General features: G+C 46.8%; 1 protein-coding gene across 6 annotated transcripts in view; it reads left to right on the plus strand.

Annotated features, from left to right (window-relative positions):
• Nucleotides 1–593: 593 nt before the first annotated feature.
• NCAPD2 (non-SMC condensin I complex subunit D2) overlaps nt 594–15151 on the plus strand; it is a 91067-nt gene continuing 76509 nt past the window's right edge. For 3 of the 6 annotated variants that reach the window (XM_085844964.1, XM_085844963.1, XM_085844961.1), the window contains exons 1-2: nt 8769–8796; nt 14997–15122. In XM_085844964.1, the coding sequence (XP_085701090.1) occupies nt 8784–8796; nt 14997–15122 (139 nt within the window). In that variant the 5' untranslated portion in view covers nt 8769–8783. Of the gene's footprint in view, nt 728–863; nt 883–8768; nt 8797–14996; nt 15123–15151 lie in introns of those variants that run through there. The other 3 variants (XM_085844967.1, XM_085844965.1, XM_085844962.1) reach the window with 2 other exon arrangements.

Consider the following 15151-nt stretch of genomic DNA (forward strand, 5'->3'; position numbering starts at 1 on the left):
CTTGGGACTTTCGGAAATGATTAGTCTGACCAAGGACCAGATTGAGAAAAAAATGGCAATTTTTGGTACTCCAGGACGAAGGGAAGATTCTGTCACACAAGGTGCATCCCGATGTGGTACCTGCAGTTAAACTTCCCATGCTTTCCCGGAGAGACCAGGTAGCTCTTGGTAGGCCAAGACTCGGGCACTGCCGCCAAAACTGATACCTGTATAAAATTGGGGGCCACCCCACGGGGTTTTGTAAGACGTGCAGGAAACCTGAAGATCTGAATCATTGTTTCCTAAATTGCCCTCTTCATGAGAGTCCAAGGTGGTGTTTTTGTGCAGAATGTAGGAGTGATGGGGTTCAAGGTGTTGGACTGCCACGAGCATTGAGGCTGATGGAACCAGAAGCACCCTGAACTCCGTCAGCCGGCACTAAAATTCCTGAAGGAGTTTGGGAAATCCATTTAAATTTCCTCACACTCAATGGGATGACGAACGATTTTGACCACGTTCGGGTGAGTGGCATGTATAGAGTCTACTGGTTCTGAAAGCGTCATTAAAACTCGAGAAGAAGAAGAAGAAGCAGCGCGGACCATTCTGAGGTAAAACGGAAGTCTTTGAAATGAGCCAATGGGAGAGTACGTTACTGTCCATAATAACGGCGGCGCTCGGAAGCGGTGATCTGATTGGCTGTTATTCACGAGAGCGCAAAGTTTGGTTTCGAGAGCTGAGGGAATGGAAGGTCAGTATAACCTGCTAACCCTACCGATTTAGCCGGTAGACGACCGATTTTCGAGGCTATCTACCGGCTACCGATTTTACATGCTTAATCTACCGGTTTTTAAAATTCAGGGAAATTTTTTTTTTTATCCGAGTTACAGAATACGATACTGTACAGTAAGTACCTTACAGTTTACGTTTTTTCCGTCGTCTCTGCACGCGTCTGCACCGTTACACGCGTCTGCTATCGTTAAATCTGATCATCCGCCCTCAGTTTAGTGATTTGGGAGCGTGGCACATGTACACATGTCGTTCGTTTGAAGATGCACAGTAAAATATCAGTGTAATTATTAACCTCTGCCATCGAAGATGGATGGAGGTTACTGTTTTCACCCCTGTCTGTTTGTTTGTGAACAGTATTACGGAAAAACTCCTCGACGGATTTCGACGAAACTTGGTGGTGGGGGGGGGGGTTAGGTCTGGTCCAAGGAACATGCCACTAGATTTTGGACTTGGTCCAAAATCCAATATGGCCGCTATGGCGGCCAATTTGAAAAAATATTTGAATTTTTTTTTTTTGCATATCTACATGTTTTAAATGATTTTCCAACCTCCCCCCCCCCCAAAAAAAATTGTTACAGAAAAAAAAAAAATTTGCAAATTTTTTTTTTCAACAAAATTTTGATTTTTTTTTTTTTTTTTTTTTTTGCATTTCTACATGTTATAAGTGATTTCCAACCCCCCCCCCCCAAAAAAAAAAATTGTTTCAGAAGAAAAAAATTTTGCAAATTTTTTTTCAACAAAATTGTTTTTTTTATCTATTTTTTTTTTTTGCATTTCTACATGTTTTAAGTGATTTCCAAACCCCCCTCTCCCCAAAAAAAAATTGTTACAGGAAAAAAAAATTTTGCAAATTTTTTTTTCAACAAAATTTCGATTGTTTTTTTTTTGCATTTCTACATGTTATAAGTGATTTCCAACCCCCCCCCCCCCCAAAAAAAAAAAATTGTTACAGAAGAAAAAAATTTGCAAATTTTTTTTTCAACAAAATTTCGATTGTTTTTTTTTTGCATTTCTACATGTTATAAGTGATTTCCAACAAAAAAAACATGCCAAAATTATAATTGCGGCTGATTTTCGAACTTCAGGTAGATCTACCCATGTAAAATCAATTTGTCTCAAGGAATCTAGCTAGTTATGATGAATGAATTGAGTATGTAAAAGGGAAAGTTGCAAACTATAACTCTGTGAGCACTGTTGACGTCAAATTGAATGAATAGGATATCAGGTTAACTTGAGTGACCGAGCAGTATTGGCGGTGGAGGTTTTGCACTCTACCGAGTGCTCCCCCTCTAGTTTTTGAAGTGGCTACATACATGTAATGCATCTGATTCTGTGGTAAATATGTCGTTTTTATTGAGGAAATTGTGTGGTCTAAACTCGAAATGCAGGATAATGCACTATTTTGCCATTTTTTGTTACTCGTTTCCAAAATGTCATGTATTGAAGTGCCAGTGTAATTATTTTGGAAGCTGTTACTTGTTGCACATAATAAATTTGACAAGTAGGCCAGATTTTGCTGTGGCAAAAATAGTTGATTTCATTGAGGCTATAAAGTGGTCTAAAATGCAGGAGAGTGCACCATTTTTTTTTTCAAAAAAATTTCCGGGGGGGGGAGGGGCATGCCCCTGCGTCGTGCAAAAAAATCAACCGATTTTTATTCCAATAAGGTTGGCAGGTATGCGTGAGATGTTACGAGAGCACATCAAGTACTTCAGTTTTAAATTAAAGGAGGTGAGATTGATCGATGCGAACACGTATAGACCAGCAGCCCAGAGGGTTTTGATCATACGAACGAGGTACCAATATCTGAGTACAGGGGGTTTTAGGGAGTAACCTGACACATGCAGATATGGATTTCTGCTGGGCACCACCCGCTGCGTGTGGCCCCTGGCGACCCTCAAAGTGGCCCTTAAAATGGGCGAGATCAAACATTGGAGGTACCAGTTAAAACCAGGTTTAAATGAACTAGTACATCCCCCAGAGTATAGAATGGCCCATGCAAGAAAAATGTCAGCTGCATAAGGGTCGCCAGAAGCCCAAAAAGGGTCCAAAAATTTGGGCTAGATCAAACATTGGAGGTACCACTTAAAACCACGTTTAAATGAACAAGTACACCACCGAGTATAGAATGCCCCACGCCAGACAAATTGTCCACTGCGTTGGCCCTACCAGACACCCCAAATGTTGGCCTTTCGGGAGACTATGTGGAGGTCAAACGTAAAGGCCCTGAAGTGTTTTTTTTTTTTTTTTTTTTTTTTGTATACCTTGGCGAGGCTCGTATAAGAGCGAACACACAACTCACAGCAAGGGGGCATGAGACGAGGGGCGGGAGTGGAAGGGACAAAACAGTGGGGAACAGACACATTAAGTCAACTGTGGAAGGGAGAGGGATGGGGATGGGACGGGGATTACAGGGACTTTCAGGAAGGAAAGCAGGGGAATTGAAGGAAGTGGGCTTGGGTGGATTATCGGGGTAGAAAAGATCAAGGATTTGGATGGGGGAAGATAAGAGGTGGTGGTGAACAGCTGTTTTGAAAGCCTGGAGGGAAGAATGGGAAAGAATAGAGTGAGGAAGTTTATTCCAAAGGCGGGAAAAAAGAGGAATGAAAGGGTGAAGATGAGCAGTGATTCGTGATTTTGGTAGTTTTACCAGAAGGGGGTTGTTGGCGGACCTTGAGCGCCCTGTGAAAATGTGGTGGGGACAAATCGCAGAGAAAGCAGGGGGGCAAGGCTGGAGAGGAGTCGGTAGAAGACAGAAAGACCACCTACCAACCTGCGGTGATTAAGTGAGAGGCCCAAAGACTCATCTTCATTGCGGGAGATGCCGATGATCTGAAATGCCCTGGTTTCGACAGCGTGAAGCCGAGAAAGGTGGGAGGCAGGAGCACCAGCCCAGAGGGGAGAGCAGTTCTCCATCAGGCTACGGACAAAAGCTTTGTAAGTCGTCAGGAGCTCAAGAGGGCTGAGGAAGGACTTTGCACGACGGAGGATTCCCAGTCGGCGACTGGCTTTTGTGGTGAGGTTGGAAATGTGACTTTCCCAGGAAAGGTCATGGCAGATAGTGAGACCCAGAAGCTTGAAAGAAAAGACTTCTTCCAGAGGATTGTTGAGAAAGTGGATGGGGGGGTTTTGTAAACGGTCCTTTCGAAGAGACATGGTGAGAGTGTGAGATTTGTCTGGATTGAAAGACATGTTCCACGTGTTGGACCAGTTTGTGATTTTATCCAGATCTGCAGTGAGCGAAGAAGCTGCTGCTTGCCGGTCTGAGGGATGACAGATGGTACGGCAGAGGGTGGAGTCGTCGGCAAAGAGAAATAGAGGATTTTCCAGAGAGTCGGAGAGATCATTGATGAAAACCAGAAAAAGAACAGGGCCCAGAACGCTACCTTGAGGAACTCCAGCCTGCACAGGAAGAGGGGATGAAAGAACTCCATTTAGGGCTACACGTTGACTGCGACAGGAGAGCAAGTCTGCGAGCCATGAGTGGAGATGGCCATGAGAAGAGAGTTTGGTGAGTAGGGCAGGGTGCCAGACTGTGTCAAAAGCACGTGATATGTCCAGGGATATGGCTCGGATTTTCTGTCTGGCATTGAGGACCTCCATCCATTGATGGGAGAGCAGAAGCAGCATATCCAGGGTAGAGTGACCTGGTCTGAAACCAAATTGATGATTGGAAATGAAGCCATTGGAGAAGAGGAAGGATTTCATGTCTGAAGCGATGATGGATTCCATAACCTTGCTGATGATTGGGAGAAGGCTGATTGGTCTGTAGTTACAGGGATCTGTTTTTGCACCTTTTTATGCAGGGCAGTGATGTTAGCAGATTTCCAAGCAGATAGCAGATGACATTGGGCAAATGAGAGGGTGAATAGAACAGAGAGAGGGTGAGCAAGAGCAGAAGAGCAGGCTTTGAGGACACGTGGGCTGATGCCGTCTGGACCGGTTGTAGAATCTGACTCGAGGTTTGAAAGCAAGCTCTCCACCTTGTTAGGAGAAAAGGATACAGAGTCCAGGGACAGTTGGGTGCGACTGGGTAAAGTGGGTCGAGAAAGTGATGGGTTTTGGACACAAGATTAAGCTGCAAACATCAAGTTTAGACATTCAGCTTTATCACGTGTGGTATCAGCAGTGCAGCCATTTGAGGTAAGGGAGGGGATGGAGGGGGAACATACACCAGAAACAGATTTGATTAAACGCCACCAGGATTTTGAGGAGGGAGAGAGGTTTGAGAGTTCAGACTTGAGATAAGAAAGATGTTGTTTTCTGGCTCTCCTGAGGGTAGATACACACTTGTTCCGAGCTTTGTGGAAGGAACTGAGATTACCCTCAGTTGGGTTTGCTTTCCATGAAGCAAAGGCAAGTTCTTTCAGGACAACTGCCTCGCCACAAGCTTCAGTAAACCAAGGGCGGGAGGAAGGGTCGGACAACTGAATACGAGAGGGGATAAATCTGTGCATGAGGGAGAGCAAGTTTCTCTGAAAGAATTCCCAGGATGAGTTGATGTTTGAGAAAGTAGTGATAGGAGACCAGTCTGTAAGTTTGATGGCTGCTCGGAGACCCTGCCAGTCGGCTTGAGTGAAATGCCAGACTCGACGGCGGTGAGGTGGTTCTCTGATAACAGCCAGAGAGATGTCCACTTTGACAAGGACGTGGTCAGAAGAACCGATTCGAGCGAAGGAAGAGCAGCAGATATTGTCAGGGAAATTTGTCAAAATCAGATCCAGATGAGATGGAGTACCATTGGTTGAGATCCGGGTCGGGAAGTTGACCGATTGAGTCGCAGAAAGCTTTTGCTGAGGTGCCATGGCAGGTGAGAGAGGTACCCACACCTAGCCAACTGGCGTGATGACAATTGAATGTCACCACATAAGCGGAAGAGAGTTTGGATGAGAAGATAGAAGATGGTCCATGTTTTCGGATAGTGAGGTGTAGATGGAGTCATCACTGTTCGGTGGACGGTACAGTACACATATAAACATGAGGTGGGAGTGGAGTGGAGGGGAAGCCGAAGCCAGAGGTATTCCTGGGGGTGTGGGGGAGTGAGAGCAGTGCATGGAGAGTAAGGAATAGAGACTTTGATGAAGAGAGCAACACCTCCACCAGGACGAGGCTCAGGTCTGTCATACCGTAAGAGGGAGTAACCAGGGAGAGATACTTGGGAGTCAGACACGTCTTGGGAGAGGAAAGTTTCTTTTAAGCAGATAATGTCTGGTTTGTCAGTGGCAACCTGTATGGAAAGATCTGAAAGGTTTGAGCGAAGGACCCGGATATTTGAGGTCCACACTTTTAATGAAGAGGCAGGGGAGGAGGCTTTGGGTGCAGGAGGTGGAGGGGGAGGGGGAGGGGGAGGGTCGGACAAGGGACGAGGGGGGGAGGTAAGGAGGTTTGTTGAAAGAGTGTGGGGTATTGCAGAATAGCGAGGGGAGGGGTCCGAATGAGGAGGAGAAAAGGCACTGTGGTGCCTGGGGAGAGGGGGGACAAGAGACAAGGAAGAAGGCAGTTGAGGATTTGAAGAGGTGGAGGGAGGCAGCTTCGTGGATGAGAGGGGGCAACTTTGAGAAAGATGAGTGAGGGGGATGAAAGGTGGGAGAAAGGTGAGGGGGGAATTTTTGAGAGAGGTGAGAGGGAGGCTTGGAGGGAGAAGAGTGGGATGGTTGCTTTGAGAGTGAGAGTGAGGGGTGAGGGGGGTGAGTTGGCACTGAATTTGGAAAAAAAGAATGTTTGATGGAAAGCGAACATCCATGGCAAACTGTGGTTTTTAAAAGTTTTAGGTCAGAGATGCGATTTAACACAATTCTTGATGGATGCAATGAAGGCGAATTCAGCGAATGGAGAGAAGAAGCGCTGTAATAGTTGGATTTTTTTAGGCAAGGAATGAAGGAGAGCTCGAAATGAGAGCAGTCTGTTAAAATAGCAGAAGAGTAGTGCATTATGAAACAGTAAAGAGTACCACATGTGTGAGAGAGGAAGATGAAGCATTATAAGATCGTTTTTGTTGTTAATATTAATGTTTGAGAGAGTTCAACAGATTAGGTCATGGAAGTGTAGAATCGAGGAAGAAGATGAGGAGGAAGTTAAGAGGAAGAAGAAGAAGCAGAATCGGGAGAAGGTGAGCGTGTTGTTGTTGGGTATTTTTTTTTTTTTTTTGAGATAAGAAAGAGATTAGTTGGGAGAATGGGGGATGTTTGGAAAGTGGGGAGGATGTAAATTGAAGGTAATGGGGAGGATGAAAATTGAAGGTAATGGGGAGAAAAAAACAAAAAAAAACAAACAAACAAAAAAAAAAAAAACGATCGAACACCGAGTGGAACCGGTAGGCCTCAAACACCAGGTAAGAACGTCGACAAAAATACTCACAAAATAGCACGATTTTTGAAACAAAACCGAACTAGGAACACACAGTAACATGTAGGTGAGAAAATTAAACAGTTAAAACGGGACAAATAACGACCGGAAAGTTAACTTTGAGGACGTCAGCAGGGAGCCCTGAAGGAGGCCTCTCGTCGCTGCAAACCCGGAACCGGAAGTTTCAAGGTTGGTAAAATTCTAGGTTGGTAAAAATAATGACAAAACCCCTACCTTTTTAGGTCATCTCTTCGAGCATGACCGAATAATATGGGTGTCGATGTCCTTCGATCCGTCCATCCGTCCGTTCACAATGAAGTTGAAGCGGGAGATCTGGTCATTAGTGATCCTGATAGAGGTCGATGAGACGTACACGATGGTATGACTTTCAAGGTCACCGAAGGTCAATGTCACGAGGCCTTTGAAGTTGCGAAAATGACAATTTTCAAATTCTATCTCCTCTGCCATTTCTCAAGCGATCTTATATTTGATTGTGGCATATGAATCTATGGGACAATATCTAAATTTGGTCAGGACGGATTTTCGAATTTCGCTTTCGTTTTCGCGTCACGTGACTTCAAAGTTTGCAAAAACTGCCCTACCTTCAGGAGGCCATATATTCTCTACTGGGCATGATAAAAGTTAGTGAATGGTGTCGTTGCATAGCAGCTGACCTTGTCTTTCATGTCCATTCGAAAGAATACCGATATCTTCGAATACGTACACGTCACGTGACTGAATTTTGCGAAAACTGCTTCCTCTAGTTGCAAAATGACGATTTTCAAAATCTATCTCCTCCTACATTTCTTAAGTTATCTTGAATTTGATTGTGGCATATGAATCTATGGGACAATATCTAGATTTGTTCGGGCCGGATTTTCGATATTCGCTTTCGTTTTCGCGTCACGTGTCTTCAAAGTTGGCCAAAAATCCCTCCTGACCTGAGAACCCTACACCCTAGTAACAGGAACTCATGCTTGTTTCTCGCAGAGATGACCGTCACTCCCGCAGGGGTGTATTTTTTATTGTATTCTTTGTTGTAATAAAAATCCACATGCAAAAGGTTAACCTTTACGTATGCTTGGGAGCCAGACTAGTACCACAAAAGCCTCGTAGCTTGGTGGGTTAGTCGGTTGACCCACAATTCAGAGGTCCGGGTTCAAATCCCAACGGTGGCATGCAGGGTGTCTTTCCCATCGATGGTTTCCATGTTCACGTCATAGTTATCCCATGCCAGCCCTGTGCCACGGTTGGGATTTAGTTCTACACCATCAGGTGCATCTCGTTCGTTCTCCTCAGCCGAAAATGCAAACTCTGTCTGTCTCTAACGCCTTGACCTCATCATAACTGAGGCAGTTTCCCAGCCGGTTCAGGATACGCAGGATCAGGTTGGAGCCGGTTAAAGTCCCCAGTCCTAACCCAAGCACTATGTGCTTCCAAGGCCGCACTGAACACCTTGATACATTATAAACTGCATCTGATGACGTAGCCATTACCTTTCTCTGAACAGTTTCTCTGTTATCACCAGAAGGCTCACGAAGGCCACAAAGGAGTGTTCTGTAAAACAGCAACACTTCTTCTGGGAGATCAGGTGAACATGCCTTGAGTGTCTCTGCAGATGTTGGAGTCGGTGTTTTCCACTTGGGCATCGCCTGTATTACAGCGCGAAGATGAAGTGCTGCAGTGAGTATCATATGGAGGTGCTTCTCATCATCATCACGTAGGCTTGCTCTTGCATCATCAACAGACATACCAGAACTGTACATGAAATTTCCCTTCCGATGGTTGTAAACGGATGTGGCAATTTTCTCCCCAAATTTGTCTGATTTTGTTCATCAAAGCCTGTACCGTGTAACCTTCTATACCGTCTACTGTCCCTCTGCACTTGGATATTATGCTTTATAGAGTTCGATAATTGAAGTTGCAAGCATTGCCCGACGATTCCCAATCACCTCTGTCTCGATTAGTGCCGAAATAGTGTTGAATGTCTTGAAATGCAACTGCCTGTTTGAAACGTCTGCATTTTTTTGGTGCAGCCCCCTCAGCCTCCTTGGAATATTCACGACGGCATGACTTGTGGTACTGAGCTTCTTTCACAATCATATCAATCCCACTTCTAACGAAAGCTTTGACCCGCTCATTGCTACTTCTTGGAGCTGCTGCAAATATGGCATAACACCCGTCTTTTGTAAGGCACTCTGTCAACGGCTCTACTTTCTGGTTTATGGACTTCCGCAATACAGGACAGAAGATGTATGAGCCCCTCAACAAACCCTTCGTATCAGATGGCGGCAGCGAGCTTCTGGGTCGTGTCTCGGGTTTTTTAGAGGGAGGTTCGCTCTCGGAAGTTGATGACGGTCTTTTCACAGCAGTGTAATTTTTGTGACATTTAGTATGGTACACTGCATTACCCTTCTCTTGCTGCAGATTAACTTCTGTTGTAATATCTCTGTATCAATCAGACTTAAGTGAAAGTCTGCATTCAGCTGCTCTCTTGAATGAAGTCCACGTTCTGTCATTGAACACTTTCAGTGGGTCACCGTGGCTTTTTGACTTGCAAATGATGCAGACCTGATGAGATGCTTCACGGATAACATGGTTGCCATCACTGCCTGGGGTAGGCCTGTCTGTTACCTAAAACAGAATGAAAACATAAGGCCTGAGCAGAGCAAACATTTCTGATGTGAAGGATGTACGTGTAGGCGACAATATTTCAATGCCTTATAGGTCTATTACAACTACGCCTGGGTTTGTGGGAACGATTAATTCATACAAGTGAACCAACTTGGTGGCATTCATCTTGGGACATACCTGGAGTGGTAAAACATCGAAATTATCATGATCCATTCTTGTCAGATCTGCACATGCCCTCTGAAAGAAATATAAACTATTAAAAAAAAACATCAAGCATCTCATACGTTCCAGTAAGAGATAACAGTGGATGACCTGAATCTCATAGCATGCAGGCATAGCGAGTCGTCGCGCCAGCCATGGGACTATAGTCCGTTTCTAGTTCTGACTCACAGGAGACAGCTTGCATTATCAATGAAAATGGTCGATTCTGACGTTTGAAACACATTCTGACAGGGTGATGAATTGATCGAGGTGTAGGATTGGTCTGTTTCTACCCAACAGTTTGTACGGTGTCCACACCACACCTCACCCCACCCTATCCCCCCACACACACCCCCCCCCATAGTGTTCATGTGTGGATGTTAAAAGCGACTGACATGAATGTATGGTGTCTACACCACACACCACCACCCATCGAATGTTCATGTGTGGATGTTAAAAGCGACTGACGTGAATGTACGGTGTCCACCCCCCCCCACACACAAACCCCTACGCCCCCCCCCCGGATGAAGAACAATGGATGAAGAAAAATACTCACTCAGATGACCTGTACTCATGCTATTGTTGCTGTCAGTTGCCCGTTTGTGAGTGACCCAAAAAGCGAAAGTCGTTTCGTGTCCCGGCTGCTCGACGTGGACGCTCCCACTAGCCTCACACAGGTAGATAAGCGTATGCGCACTACATGCATGCATATGCCTGGTACGTGACTCGAGGCTACAGGGGAGGGTGGGGGGGGGGGTTAGGGCATGAGCTAAGAGGTCGTGGCCGTCCGATGTGCCAAAACAAGAAAAAATTGCAAAATATTTTGGAATTTTGGGGTCTCATTCATTATTGGGGAAAGGGGTGGCAGGGCCATTCTATACCCGGTGAAATACTTTTTCGTTTAAACCTTATGTTTGATCTCGCTCAAATTCTTCGAAAGGGCCAACTTCAGGGGCTTCTGTTGGCCCTGATGCAGTGGACAAAGTTTCTTGCATGGGTCATTCTACACTCTGGGTTATGTCCTAGTTCATTTAAGCTCGGTTTTATCTGTATCCTCCAATGTTTGACAGAGCTCAAATTCTTCGAAAGGGCCAACTTAAGGGGCTTCTGGCAACCCTTATGCAGCGGACAGTCTCTTGCATGGGCCGTTCTACACTCTGGGGGGACGTACTTGTTCATTTAAACCTGGTTTTAAGTGGTACCTCCAATGTTTGATCCAGCCCAAATTTTTGGACCCTTTTTGAGCTTCTGGCGGCCCTTATGCAGCGAACAATTTCTCTTGCATGGGCCATTCTACACTCTGGGGGATGTACTTGTTCATTTAAACCTGGTTTTAACTGGTACCTCCAATGTTTGATCTAGCCCATTTTGAGGGTCCCCAGGGGCCACACACAGCGGGTGGTGCCCGGCAGAAATCCATATCTGCATACGTCAGGTTACTCCCTAAAACCCCCTGTACTCAGATATTGGTACCTCATTTGTATGATCAAAACCCTCTGGGCAGCCGGTATAGTACCTTTCGTAAAACCGACAAAAACGTTAATATTGAATAGGCAAAACCTAGAAGCCAACGTAGAATGCTTCTTACATTCGATGCTGCAATTTCCGGTTTATACTTGGGCCTGGATTCGATAAGCCTGGTGTTGGCGCAGTGGTTTGGGCAGCGGCTTGGGATCCAAAAGGTCCTGAGTTCAAGCCCCGTTGGGCCACTGAATTAATACACCAGAGCGTTGACTCAGCCTGTCATCCTTCTGAGGTTGGCGAAATGAGTACCAGTGTACTGGGCCGGTGTATACCCCGGTTAAAATAGGTGTATCATATCCCTGTGTCGTAAGAGGCGACCAGGGTTGCGTCAGGAAGGGCATCTGGCGTAAAACATGTGCCAAATCACTATGCGGATCATACGGATGATCCGCTGTGGCGACCCCTTACGGGAGCAGCCGAAAGAAGAAGAAGAAGAAGAAGACTTGGGCCTGGATTCAGGATCGGCGATCAAATAATGTAAATCACCATTAAAAATTCTTTTTTGATGATGCAGGAGATATCTTTAATACGGAATAGGCAAAGCCTTGAAGCGAACGTAGAATTCTTCTTGCATTCGCTTCTGTCTTTACCTATTACCTCAACATTACCTTCACAACAACAACAACAACAACACCGCCGAGAACAGGATCTCATCTGAAAAAAAATAAATTCCTCAACATTACCTTCGCAACAACAACTACACCGCCTACAACAGGATCTCATCTAAAAAAAATAAATACTAGAAGCGAACGTAGAATTCTTCTTACATTCACTTCTGACTCTCCCTATAACTTGTTCACAACTGTATACGCAATTTCCGGTTACTTCGGCCTGGATTTGGGATCAGCGATCAAATAATGTAAATCACGATTAAAAATTATTTTTTGATGATGCGGGAGTTATCTTTATTAAAATCAGTGGAGGAAATATACACCATGTCTGATATTTGGGTCTTTCATGTCTCCGACAATGCCTTTATCTCCCGGCATGCATCATTCGCCATGCAAAAAAAAAAAAACGGAAGCAAAAGGGTCATAGCCAACAACACGGATTCCAAATTGCCAGGGTATTGTGTTGTTGTTGTTGTTGTTGTTTCCTATTCTCTCACTTGCACACGTTAAGTAATATTCACAAGATAGAAGTAAAACCAATCGTGTTTATACACCGCACAGCGTTTAAAAAAAACCGGAAGCAAAAGGGTCATAGCCAACGACACGGATTCCAAATTGCCAGGGTATTGTGTTGTTGTTGTTGTTGTTGTTGTTTCCTATTCTCTCATGTGCACGCGTTGAGTATGAAGCTCACTGCGTTCGCTATTATGACGTTCGAAGGTTTCGCCGATTGTCGCCTGCCTCCAATGACAGGAACACTACGTCTGGGCGTTTAATAGAAAAGCCGTTGTTTATTTTGTCCTCCAATGTTGACAGACATTGTTTTCACAAAGACGAGTCTTCCATTGTCTGGAATAGCAAAGGAAACTATAATTTTGGAGCTTGTGAGGTCGGCTGAGGGGAACGTTGTGATCAAGTCTTTCACGAACCAGGTGGTTAGGTGTGACGTTTGATTGATTGGATTTCATTTGGACAGGAAATTGTAATTTGTTCAAGAATAACTCTGAGTCTTCAGGAAACACACTGTGGGGGGGTTGAACGTCCACGAGTTAACTCGTCACGTCACAACCCGGACCCCACGGGACGCCGGGCCTCACCACACCTCTGACCTTATGGGACGCCAGGCCTCACAACACCTCTGGCCTCACGGGACGTCGGACCTCACCACACCTCTGGCCTCACGGAACGTCAGACCCCACGGGACGCCGGGCCTCGTGGCGCCTCTGGCCTCGCGGGACGCCGGGCCTCGTGGCGCCTCTGGCCTCGCGGGACGCCGGGCCTCGGGACGCCGGGCCTCGTGGCGCCTCGGGCCTCGCGGGACGCCGGGCCTCGCGGCGCCTCGGGCCTCATGGCGCCTCGGGCCTCGCGGCGCCTCGGGCCTCGCGGCGCCTCTGGCCTCGCGGCGCCTCTGGCCTCGCGGGACGCCGGGCCTCGCGGCGCCTCTGGCCTCGCGGGACGCCGGGCCTCGCGACGCCTCTGGCCTCGCGGGACGCCGGGCCTCGCGACGCCTCTGGCCTCGCGGGACGCCGGGCCTCGCGACGCCTCTGGCCTCGCGGGACGCCGGGCCTCGCGACGCCTCTGGCCTCGCGGGACGCCGGGCCTCGCGACGCCTCTGGCCTCGCGGGACGCCGGGCCTCGCGACGCCTCTGGCCTCGCGGGATGCCGGGCCTCGCGACGCCTCTGGCCTCGCGGGACGCCGGGCCTCGCGACGCCTCTGGCCTCGCGGGACGCCGGGCCTCGCGACGCCTCTGGCCTCGCGGGACGCCTCTGGCCTCACGCGACGATTTCACTCAATTGGCGGATAATTTTCAATTTTCCACAAATATGCCGAGTCGATGCGTCCTTGGTGGTTGTCGTAATCCAAACCGAGATGGCTTCATGCAACACCGATGGCCGAAACACCTTAACTTTGCCAGAAATTGGACGAGGTTTGTCTGAAGTACCCGAGTGTGGATCGGGCCAAGAAAACATTTTTGCTTGTGTGCTCGGAATGTGTTACTGAGCACGTAATGGAACAACAGAGATTGATCGATCTTGTGATTATCCACCACGATTGAGAGAGACTGTGCCATCTCCACTACCAAGTAGAACAAACAACTGTTGCTCGAAACTGTAACACCATCTCTACCCAGCTCCCGGCACATACATGTTCACGGGCGATTTGAGCGATGAATCAAACACCTGTTGCCATTGCCCGGCAGTTACCAAAAGAGTACTGGAAAAAATAATTATCTATTATCAACACAAATTTCTACAAATCAAATGAACCATCATCTGTCGTGGAGAGAGAGTTTGTATGCATCATCTACTACTCCTCCGAGAGGATTTGACCAAGGACGCTAAAACTTTCAGGATCCCCTACCCCCTTCACAGTCCACCATCAATTGTTACCCATGGACACCATGGACACCATAGATAGTCCGACAGTTCCCCGATTGCATAACTGGTACATAATCATGGGGTTCTCATTTGGACATCGTGAGTGCAACAAGATGAGTGTCTTGTCCCATTGTTGGCTTGTCTGGAAATTAAATTCCATAAATGGTATCGTCATCGCGTACTGTCCGTCCGTCTATCCGTACATCTCCGATTTTTACCTCTCAGGCCGAACCTCTGGGCCGATCCGGCTGAAATTTGACAGGAGGAACATTCCTCTCCTGACTGGTAACAGGGATTGCAAAGCTCGTTCAGGTCAAAATGGCCACGGCCAACTTGGTAAATTCCTTCAAAAACCTTCCTCTCCAGACACACCTTACAACATTAAGGTGTGTCTGGAGGTGTGTGTCTCTTACAACATTAGGTCAGGGCCCAGATGAGCTGCAGGTCCAGTGGTCCTATTTTTATTCTTCTAATCATGTCCAGTTTGCGTTCCTCACCATTCAGTCCGTTCCCATTTTTTCCTTTATCCACCAGGGAACGAATCGACGGTGCTGGATTTTGTAATCCCACTTCGTCCTGATGACCTGCGGTGTGGAGGCCCGGGGCAGTACGTGGTGCAAAACGTTCACGATGTCACGGCTCTACCTCGCTTGTTAAACGGTACGAGGTTGTATTTTCAACCAGTGCAG

Source organism: Eptatretus burgeri, chromosome 11 (assembly GCF_056783735.1).
Source record: "Eptatretus burgeri isolate ZD-2024b chromosome 11, Ebu_testis_v1, whole genome shotgun sequence".
Classification (NCBI taxonomy): domain Eukaryota; kingdom Metazoa; phylum Chordata; class Myxini; order Myxiniformes; family Myxinidae; genus Eptatretus; species Eptatretus burgeri.